The sequence below is a fragment of the Trachymyrmex cornetzi genome, unplaced genomic scaffold (assembly GCF_001594075.2).
Source record: "Trachymyrmex cornetzi isolate Tcor2-1 unplaced genomic scaffold, Tcor1.1 scaffold23, whole genome shotgun sequence".
NCBI lineage: Eukaryota > Metazoa > Arthropoda > Insecta > Hymenoptera > Formicidae > Trachymyrmex > Trachymyrmex cornetzi.
In genome coordinates this window covers 3,285,413-3,296,649 of record NW_017296956.1, presented here as the reverse complement: position 1 = coordinate 3,296,649, position 11,237 = coordinate 3,285,413, and the positions used below count along the sequence as shown (strand labels likewise).

General features: G+C 34.1%; 3 protein-coding genes across 6 annotated transcripts in view; all 3 read right to left on the bottom strand.

The window, feature by feature from the left end:
- Positions 1-294: 294 nt before the first annotated feature.
- On the bottom strand, positions 295-4,081 carry LOC108760643 (major facilitator superfamily domain-containing protein 1). Its single transcript, XM_018506704.1, has 7 exons — positions 3,626-4,081; positions 2,303-2,579; positions 1,791-2,207; positions 1,307-1,618; positions 1,105-1,217; positions 773-1,011; positions 295-637 (listed from the first exon to the last, which is right to left on the bottom strand). Exons 1-7 carry the CDS (start codon positions 3,765-3,767, stop codon positions 593-595), a joined length of 1,545 nt encoding a protein of 514 aa, XP_018362206.1. The 5' UTR covers positions 3,768-4,081; the 3' UTR covers positions 295-592.
- A 56-nt stretch (positions 4,082-4,137) lies between these two features.
- Positions 4,138-6,171, bottom strand: LOC108760874 (chromatin complexes subunit BAP18). 3 transcript variants are annotated; one of them, XM_018507142.1, is made up of 5 exons: positions 6,096-6,171; positions 5,743-5,834; positions 5,211-5,309; positions 4,939-5,138; positions 4,138-4,202 (listed from the first exon to the last, which is right to left on the bottom strand). In XM_018507142.1, exons 1-5 carry the CDS (start codon positions 6,111-6,113, stop codon positions 4,165-4,167), a joined length of 447 nt encoding a protein of 148 aa, XP_018362644.1. In that variant the 5' UTR covers positions 6,114-6,171; the 3' UTR covers positions 4,138-4,164. The 3 variants fall into 3 exon arrangements, with proteins under 3 accessions (XP_018362644.1, XP_018362643.1, XP_018362645.1); XM_018507141.1 differs by lacking the exon at positions 4,138-4,202 and having other exon boundaries at positions 4,690-5,138; XM_018507143.1 differs by lacking the exons at positions 4,138-4,202; positions 5,211-5,309 and having other exon boundaries at positions 4,690-5,138.
- Positions 6,172-8,955: 2,784 nt separating this feature from the next.
- Positions 8,956-11,237, bottom strand: part of LOC108760683 (probable RNA methyltransferase CG11342) — a 27,382-nt gene continuing 25,100 nt past the window's right edge. Inside the window, exons 2-3 of one of the 2 annotated variants that reach the window (XM_018506761.1) lie at positions 10,533-10,759; positions 8,956-9,632 (exon numbers count right to left, since the gene is read on the bottom strand). In XM_018506761.1, the coding sequence (XP_018362263.1) occupies positions 9,078-9,632; positions 10,533-10,733 (756 nt within the window). In that variant the 5' untranslated portion in view covers positions 10,734-10,759 and the 3' untranslated portion in view covers positions 8,956-9,077. Of the gene's footprint in view, positions 9,633-10,532; positions 10,765-11,237 lie in introns of those variants that run through there. The other variant, XM_018506762.1, reaches the window with a different exon arrangement.

The window sequence follows — 11,237 nt, the reverse complement described above, 5'->3', positions numbered from 1 at the left end:
TGTCTTTGAAATATGCGCTGCTTCTTATTTTACTTTTACTATTTCCTATTTCATTCCGTTTAGAAATAGGAAATAGTAAATAGGAAATAAGGAATAGAAAATAGAAATATTTTGTTTAATTATGAAATAACAAAATGTGTCAAATATTTTATTTGAAGTAAACGTCGATGTAAATAGTAAATACTATTTGTACTTAAATACCTGTTAAATACCTTTTTACATTTACGATGTAAAATACCTATTTGGAATAGTATTTGTATAGATGCACCTTTTAAATAAATATTTTTATTTAAACTATTTCTATTATTTCGCTGCACAGAAAATATGTATTTACTATTTTCTATTTCAACTAACTATTTTCCCCAGCACAGCATAATTGTAACCTAGGTCAAGACTTATCAAAGGAAAAAGGCTATTTGATAAACTATTAAATGCGATTGTTAACGCGAAATCTCGAATAAAATTGCGTTACGAAATTATCACAGATCAAGCTGTGTGTAATAGGAAGACACAATGAGCCAACTTTGTTCTTAAAGATTTAAAAGTATTTTTACACACCTATTTATAATAATATAAATTTTCAGCTAAATTATCATCGTAATGGTCGATGAATTGGTGTAATCGCATGTGGTGGTACCTAGAATTTAAAAGCGTACGTTATTAAAAAGTTACGATTTATAATTTGGATTTTTTCAGCATTTTTGTTTTCACAGTTTATCATCTCTTACAGAAGAAAATAAGAATGTATATACTTTTAAGAGAATCGATTTACCATTGCACCAATACGAGATAAATAACGATTTCGTATACTGATATCAGATTGTGGTTGCATAAGACTATCGGCTGAGAAATCTGACGTGCATTCCGATGATAACAATTTTTCTCGCTCCAAACTCTCAGGAGTGCATTGAACTGTCTCATATCGTTCCCTTTGTCCCGGTGTCATGTTGAGATAACCACCACTTGTTGCCATGTCTGACATCCAGATTGCACCGGCGGTAATCAACGAAACTGTTGCGGCATGGAATATGTTATTTAAATTTCAAATTTCTATGTGAAAATCATATTGTTCGCTTGAATTTCCAAGTTCGCAAAAATACTCACTCCAGAGCCAACCAAGGAAAAACATTTCGAGCATTAAATATCCTCCTTTATCAACAATAATGCCAGCCACAATTGAAACTACAGCGAGACCTAAGTTTTGTACAGATTGTGCTCTAAAAATATTATATTAATTTTATTTCTAGCACACTCTTTTAACATTATTTTGTTCTGACAATAAGATTGCTAATGAATAGATATTTACATTCCATAAGCAGTTCCAAGTTGATGCTCTGGCGTCACAAGAGCAATTAGAGGCCATAAACTACTGGCGAGCATAGAATAGGCCAATCCCATGAGAATCATACATACATAGGGGCTCAAAAAGGTAAAAGCGAGCAAACCATGAGCAATGATAGTCACACAAATACTAATAAATACCCACGATACGTTTTTGCCTGTTCTATCTACTAAATAACCTAAGAGAGGCGAAGCTATCGCTGATATTGAATAAACAAGAGAATTTACTGTATTTGCGGCGGATGGCTCATATTCATACTTTCGCTCGAAAAATACTCTGAAACAAAGTTAAATAATTAACGAAAATTAATCTTGTATATATAGTTATGTATGAAAGATTGAATAAAAGAATTAGGTTTTAAAATTAATTTTAATGCGATAATTTATATGGACTTTGGCTAATGCGATTTAAAAGTTGTACCATCCAATAAGTGCTATCGAATACTTACTTTCCCAAAGCGATGAAGGGAAATATCGCGACGTAATAAGCAATGCAAATGAGTGCGACCAACCAAAAAATTGGCTTGAAATCCTTGACGTCCTTTAGGCTAACAACCTGTGGTTCCTGTCCTTCTCCTCGTCGGAGCAATTTCTCTGCTCGTTTATCCATGAAACCCAATACACAGGCGCATATCATTGACATGACACAGGTAGTGGATGCAAGAAAGAGAACTACGCCGATACACTGTGGACCCGTATAATATTGAGATACGTAATTGTATATTGGTTCCATTACTAAGAAGTTCACAGTCGATCCTACTCGAGCGAAGCTCAACTGCAACCCGAACACCATGTTTAATTCTTTGCCTTTGAACCAAAGGACCGCGTAACTATTTTGAGCGACTGCCAACGACTCTGCGCCGATTCTGCAGAAAAGAAATAATTATTAATTTGACGATCTTATAAAAGGACATGAATTTTAAAACATTCTGCATTTCTAGAAATAATATTGAGAACATACCCAAAGACAAATCGACCAAGCATCATTACCCAGAAAGCATCAACCATAGCGCCACTCGCAAAAATTATCTGGCCGATTAACGTTAGTGTCATGTATATCACCGTACCTAATCGAATTCCAAAGACGCTATCCAACAGGAATCCACCAATGAAGCATAGAATGACATTCGGCCAAGAATAAATAGAATATAATAAAACAAATGTGCTAGTCGACATTCGCAAGTCAGTTTTAAAATTATCCTGCAATGCTCCAGGATTATCGAAGCAAAAGTACGAGCCTGAAATAAAAAACATATATCTATTGAAATTTTTGCTAGAATAATAATGCTGACATCAAATAAATTTTATAAAAGATCTAGCGCTTCTCTTTTCAATAAAATAAATCACTCTATTTGCTAAAAGCTTTACTTTACTTTAATAAACGAAGATACCCTATCATATGTGCATAGTTCGATTGTGTCATAGATTATAATATTGCTTATACAACATATGGCCAATATTTAAAAAAAAAATGTGATAAACTGCACAAAGAGGACATTCATGATATGCCTTATCTAAGCAATGTCAAATTTTTCTCTGTATAATAGCAAGAAAACATAATATAGAGAATATATAATAATATGTTTAAACAATTTCTATTTCAGCTTAACTAATTATTTTCTTTTCATTGTTTTTCTATATATAAAATTTTGACTACTAATCACAACTAAAACATTTCTTATAAAATAGAAGAAAGTATAGTTAGAGCAGTGTGTTTTATAAATATAGATAAATTTTACTCATCAGAGATTTTAATATTAAATAAATACCACATAGATACTGCAAAATATTAAATTATTACACTTGGTAATAAAATAAAAAATATTAAACAAATAAAATTCAAAAATCGTGCAAATGACCTTGTTGAAATAAAATACATTTCTATATATATTGTGTTTAATACCAGATATTTTAATATTAAATAAATTACCCATAAATAGTGCGAAATATTATCATACTTGGCATTAAAAAATATCAAACAGCATTGAAATAAATAGAATTCTAGAGTCAGATGACCACGTTTTTGAAATAAAATACATTTCAATATATAAATATAAATCACGGAAATGAAGAAGACGACAATGTATCAGTCAAGCGATGAGCAAACGACTCATCGATTATGCATCTCGTTCGCAAAGTCGTCATAATTCACGATAACAATTCGCTCTTTGGCAGGTGACACCATTCTGGCGTGGCACGGCGCGTTGGTAGATAAAAGATAAAAACAAAGGACGCGTCATCTGATGTAAACAATTTCACGTTTTCCTTTACGTTAGGTCTGTACCGAATCCAAGCAGGCACATGAGCGCCAGGCCTAGAAATCTGTAGGGTGCTTTTTTTGGACTGCAGCATCCTTGAAGGGCCGCCTCATCCTCAGATCGGTCCAAATTGTCGCCGCTTGAATTATCCACCATGCTTTCCTCCATATCGTTAACGTTTATTATCGTTACCACAATATGCCTTTAATTGTTATTGTTTAAGATGTATATCGTGCTTTATTGCCTGAACAGCACGCGATCACTCCCCAGGTAATAGAGTCTAAATAAGGATAAATTTGTGCCGCGTCCTTTCCCCTTTCACATTATCACGCACATAATCCAACGAATAAAAGGAACCCAGTGATCGGCCACGATCGATGGAACGACACCGATCGACTACTCTCACTGCATCGCGCGGTTGCTGCCGAGTACTGTCATTGTTGATCGGTTAATCTGTCAGTCAGTTGGTGCCATGGTGCGTCGGTATGAGTCATTCAACGAGATACACACATCGATATAGGCCACTAGCTCTCTCACATGTGACAAAATATCCCTATTTGGTATATCAATCGAAGTACCAACCGAGACGAAGCAAATAACTAAAATTCAATTATTTGTAACTGATTTTTATACTTCCGTATTTTATTTTCCGGAAGTCTAAAAATATTTTTTATATAAAGGTGACAACTATCTAAGTTTCATGTAGAATTAGTATTCATATATATATATATATATATATATAATAGTTTAATGAGAGATCACAATATTTATATTTAACAATACAATTTTAAATTTTAAATATTCTCATTTTATTTTAATTATTTTTTAAAAACACGTCCACTGCTTATTAAAATAATTTTTTATTCAGATTCTTAGTTGTCGATTTTAAATCAATTCTTTGTATCACTTTCCAGTACAATAAATATAGAAAAAATTGCAATTTTTTCTAATTTTTTCACACATTTAGCTAAAAAATAATACATCATTGAAAGACTGTATCTCAGTTATAAACTATACTTCTCTAAATAAGTAAAACTTATATTTAATGAACAAAGAGAAGGATGCCGAATAACACCAAACTAGATTTTTATACATTTATTGCAAAAAGGTAACTTATGAGTTTATACGAGACTGATGCTTAAAACTAGTTAAAATTCGAATGTTCAATGAACAAGTTATGATCAAAAATGAAGATGGTATCACCAGATTTTCCGTCATTTATTTTACTCGTGAACAAATGAACTAGTTTAACCAGTGACTTCTTCAGTAGCGCCTTCTTCAAATTCGAGCTTAACTTGACATTCCTCGGGAAGTCCCTCAACGTCTACTTCCGTTTCAGGTGCATTTAGCATATTTAGTGTGACTTCCGCCGATTTTCCCATAAGACCCTGGTTTCCCGACGTCGATTGTTGCTTCACGACCTGCTGTTGCTGAACTAATGTGGATTGTTGCGCCTGCTGAGGTAGAATCTGTTGTTGCCTGACCGTCATTCCCGCTTCCTCAAACGTCTTCTTCTTCAAGGTTGTTCGAATTTGAGAGCTGGAAAAGAAAACAATACGTTCGGTGTGAGATTCGGACTGACTGCCATGATGGCAGCGTGTGAAAACTTACACCGTCCGACTCTTGATGTGCTCGCTTATTCTGCTCAATTCTTCACTGAAGGCTCTGACCGACTGACGGAGCATCTCAATATCCTCGTCAGCCCATTTACTACACATCGAGGGGTATAGGAAATTATGAAAAGAACGTGGGGCCTACTATAATTGTGTACAAAATAATACTCCAGTGGCATATATTGCAAACTTAAGAAACAAGAAAAGCTATTTTGTGACGATCATAATAATTCAAAAATATTCTATGCAAATCTTTTTACTCGGAGACCTGATTGAATCGTCACAAGCTATCTTGTTCTTCATAAAATGTTGAGCTCTTGAGCTCTTTTCATTTTTTCAAATGAAATGAATACAATATACTATCAGAGAATCATCCTATACAAATATTTCCATGATAATTATGCCAGAACTCTAAATCTTTCACATAGCTTTGTCAGAATTACTTGACTTTTGAAACATCAACTAAATTTTTTGCTTCAAACAATTACCAAATATATTACAGGTTATGACAATATTTATGTCTAACTTACCCTGCAAGAGAATCTGATGTGGGATGGAGCTGCATGGTTAGCTCACCTAGCTTATTGAAGGCTACTCCAGCTGCAGCAAAGATCTCACCCACCTAAACATGAATAATATTTTTAATCTAAACAGTTATATGTATTCATTAACGGTAATTATATTAAATTAAAACTTATATGTATTCATTAACAAGTTATAATAAATTAAAATTTTTGTCACTGTTAGTTTAACCTAAAAATACACACTAACACTTTCTTTTTTCGAATGTATCAAGTTTTTGCTCATCATTGTAAAAGAATCGTGAAACAATAAGAATAAAATATAATAATAACTGCCCGAAATTGTTAGTTTTTATATTCACCTTGCTCGCAGAATTCATATTAGGAATATCGTTATTGTTATTGTTATTCTCGATTATGACTTATGACCGTTTCAAGAGTTACGATAGGAGCGACGATATTCGTATATTATTGACACTATCTCGAATTCCGAGGATTTAAATTTCTATCGGTGCAGACCATCAGTAATGTTGATAATTTACTTATCGTCGATAAGTACATAGTGATTTCATCAACTGATGATAATTACCGCGGCACTGTTTTCCTTTAAAATAATAATAATAATTATTATTATTATATCGATAAAAATTTACATCTTCAAAAATCGAGTAAATATCAGAAGGAATATAATAAGGTAAAACTGCTAAAAAATTATACTAATTAGGTAGTTGAATTGCTATATAAATACAATTATTATTTCTATACGCCGATTCGATTTGAATACCTATGTATTAAAATAAGTATTATACAACTTATTTTAAGTTAAACCTCGGTTAAAAGTTAACCATGAATTGTGAAACTGGGCCTGATAAATGAGCCCCATATAACCGTCGGTTAGTTTAACCGAGGTTGGTGATTTAAATTTCTATCGGTGCAGACCATCAGTAATGTTGATAATTTACTTATCGTCGATAAGTACATAGTGATTTCATCAACTGATGATAATTACCGCGGCACTGTTTTCCTTTAAAATAATAATAATAATTATTATTATTATATCGATAAAAATTTACATCTTCAAAAATCGAGTAAATATCAGAAGGAATATAATAAGGTAAAACTGCTAAAAAATTATACTAATTAGGTAGTTGAATTGCTATATAAATACAATTATTATTTCTATACGCCGATTCGGTTTGAATACCTATGTATTAAAATAAGTATTATACAACTTATTTTAAGTTAAAAGTTAAAAGTTAACCATGAATTGTGAAACTGGGCCTGATAAATGAGCCCCATGTAACCGTCGGTTAGTTTAACCGAGGTTGATGAAAGAGACCCTTATAGAATTAAAAAATTATACATAATTTAACTCTTTGGCCCGATTTCACAATATGAAATTCATTCATGAATTTTTTGGTTACCTTTAAGCTTTAAGTAACCATATATTGTGAAAATGAGCCTTTGTCGGACTTCAAAGGCATAGGTTGCGTTCAGCAAACTCAATAGTTGAGTTCCAACCCAGTTCCACAACTCACGATTAATTCTAGAATTGGAAAGAGATGAGAAACAAATTGAACCTTGGTTAAGAGTTAAGGTAGGTTTGTTCGCGTCACATAGTTCAACATGCTCCAACATGCTCCTACCATAGCTCCTACTCACTTTAACGGGCGCATTTGAGTGAGTAGGAGCTACGATTGGACAAAGTAGGAGCATGTTGGAGCATGCGACGCGAACAAATCTCGTGAGTTGTAGAACTGGGCCTCACTGAGCGCTTACTGCTATTGATGTATTCTTCCAGGTCTATAATACTGATTGGATGATCTAAAAGAATACACCAATAATAGCTCACTCAACTGTTAGGTTTGTTTGCGTCGCATGCTCCAACATGCTCCAACATGCTCCTTCCATAATTCTTACTCACTCTAATAAGCGCATTGGAGTGAGTAGGAGCTATGATAGGAGCATATTGGAACATGCTGGAGCATGTGACGCGAACAAACCTGTTGAGTTCGCTGAATGCGCCTATTGTTTCGATTTTCTTTACATGTGTTAGGTGATAAACTTAATTCTTGCCCCGGCCAACCATTCACTTCAAAGCCGAAAAAGAATATTCGCAGACCTAAGATCTTGCTCTGCATTTGGTGGGACCAGGAGGGTGTGCTATATTACGAACTATTGCGTCTAAATAAAACCGTTACAGCTGATCGCTATCAACGGCAATTATGGCAATTGAGTAACAAGTTGATGCAAAAAAGACCAGCTAACAATCGATGCAAAGTTATTTTGTTAGATGGTAACGCTCGACTGCATGTTGTGAAAAGTGTGAAGCAGACACTTCTAGAGCTTGAATGGGAATCCTCCCGCATTATCCAGCGTACTGTCCAGACTTGGCACCGTCGGATTACCATCTCTTCCGATCGATGCAACACGCATTTACGGACACACACTTCTCTAGTTACGAAGAAGTCAAAAAATAAGTGGATGAATGGATCGTCTCAAAAGACACCCCGTTCTACCATCGTGCGATTGCCCTGTTGCCGGAGAGATGAGAAAAAATAATAGAAAATGGAGGCCTTTACTTTGATTAAGGTATTCATTCATCTTCTCTTCAAAATAAATCAATTTTGAATACGAAAAAACAACAAAAATTAAGTTTACCACCTAATAAATTCTGATAGATAAATTTAAAGTAAAAAATAAGTAACGTATAATATAATCCAACTTCTATGATAGTAAAAACTCGTTATTCCTCACAAAAAAAATCTTTCACAAGTATGTTAAAAATTTTTATACCTTCCGAAACAAAAATCTGCAATGAAGTTGCGAACAAAGAATGAAAAATTCTCACTCCTCTGATTGATGGAAAGTTAGATCCAAAGATTTAAATTATGAAAATATAAATTCTCAAAAATAAACAAAATATAAAAGGGAATATAACGTAAGGAGAATATCACATAAAACGTATCGTCGATCAAAATTTATATGTGTTTAAATTTCGTTCGTATGAATTCGAATTATAAGAATTTATTAAATGTTCAAAAATAAACAAAGCATTAAGAAGAAAATAATCAGCTAAAAGATGACGCACGTGAACACCTCATGCGTTTATAATTTAAAGAGCTTTATTTATTACAAATGGCCTATCGTTATCTACACTTGAATGAGGAAAATTATTACTGCTATGTCAATACAAAACACACACATATACATACACAGTTATGATACATGAATATTTAGATACGTATGGCGTACACTTGCAATTGATATACAATGTTGAATGTATTTTATGTACTAATTTATGATTCTGAATGTATAATACGTAACGCATTTGCTCATATATTTTACGATTTCTGTTTCCTTTCATAAATTAAAAGCATGCGTCCCCATTCGTTGCCCGCAGTAACAGTGACTCTTTGAAAGTCGCACAGTCTCCTCAAAATATCTTCTATGTGCTTCATCGGATTCCTGGTGTATTTCAGTTCCTTCAGCAGCGGAAAGTCCCCCAATTTCGCTCTTCGTAGTCGTCTCGAAGCGTTTTTGTAACATCTCCAAGGCTGCGGCTCGACGACGATCATTTCCGTCAGCTCGCAGACCTTTCGCAGAAACTCCTCCAGGCCGTCGTCGCCGTGATTCAGGTGAATCCACATAGTGATCGAGAAGCAGAACACCACGTCGAATCGCGTTTTATTAAGCTGCGTCAGATACCGCCTCAGCATCTCGCCGCAATCCTCAGACAAAAAGTCCAGACACTCGAAGGTCACGCGATCCGGGCGCGGATTGCGCTCGCGCGCTTTCTCGATCAGGATCGGGTCGAGATCCACGCCGATTAAGGAGATCTCAGGCTGATCTTGCGACATAGCCTCCTCGAGGAAGTCTCGTAGAATGTATGTGAGATCCTGTAAAACACGTCATATAACTGAGCGAAAACTTAAATTTAATATATAAAATTTACATGTGCATATATATATATAATATCCTTTTAGTTATAGAAACAAAACCTTGGACGAAAAAAGTTTATTTTACATTTTCGATTTTTTTTATATACAAAGAATTGCCTTTCGTTCAGTTTGTCCTTGTATATATATAAGAATTGAAATTTAAACATACGCATGTTTAGAGTAGAATTTAATCTAAAATTATTTTTATCTAATGAAAATTCAACATGTCGTTATTAATACATATTTTTATTAAATAAATTAAAAAATAAATTTAAATAAATTTAAATAAATTGAAAAACACATAGAGACTGTCAACATCTAAACATCGCACCAAAGAATTTTAAGTTGATTATCGAAGTTATTATTTAGTATTTTGTATTGACATAGTAGTAATAAATATGGAGATAAACATTCAATCCACATCTTCTAATTTACATTTGAAATATTAGAAATAGAATAATCAAATTAGGCACACGTTGTATTTTCTTAATAAGAGTTCCCCTTCAAATTATCTAAGCAATCTCCAACTAAGAGGAAACACGACAGTTGTGAAGCGTTCCATATAATGAAGAAAACGAGAAATTAGCTTCAATAAAGAGAAATGAGGAAAAGAGAGAGAAAGAGAAAATGAACAGGAAATTTCTAACAAGGACAAAGGATACAGATTCCGGAAACGGATGCCCGTTGCGAGAACGAAAAGCTGAAAGGGGATAACTTGACCAAAATTAGACGCGCCCGTTTGTAGTTTCGGATCACGAAGGCTGAATCATCCCGTTTTGGCCTGGTCTAGCCTGGCCTGGCCTGGCCTGACCTGGCCCATACGTCCCCCGACAGCTGATGTGCCGCCGCCGCTCTTACCCCGGCGTTACAGCCGACGTCTAGACCCGCGTATTTCCGGGCCGGATGAGCGACCCGTTGCCGCTGCCACACGCCACGCGGAAGTTGCCGCACGCGCTCTTCCGCAGGATGGAATTGGTAATAATTCATGAAGTTCCCGTGTCTGATAGCGCCCGGATCCGTTTTCTCGTCACTCTTCTCGACAGCATCGCTATCGCTCATTTTGTTTTTATTTTTTTTGAAAAAATCTGAAATGCACAAGAAAACGAATGTTATTATGCGTGTACGTATATATATAATGAGAAAAAATATACCAAATTTTAATAACTATTTGTTAAATAAAAAATAACATATATATATACAGGGTGTCTCACAATTATCGAATTTTCTTTTAAAGACATATTCTTGAGGTAATTTTGAGATGAAAATTCTAATACGAAAATGTCAAAGCTACAATAATTTTTTGAATTATAACTTTAAATGCTTATAAATAAAAACCCATTTTACTTTTAGAGCCTTTATTATTATTTCTGGATTTTGAACATTCTAAGACGAAAATCTTAATGCGAAAATATCGAGACTATAATAGTTTTCGAAATTACATACTATCTTTAACCAATTATAATTCAAAAACTATTGTAGCCTCGATATTTTTGTATTAGGATTTTCGCCTCAAAATCATCTCAAGAATATGTGCTTAAGAGGAAATTCGGTAGTTGTGAGACA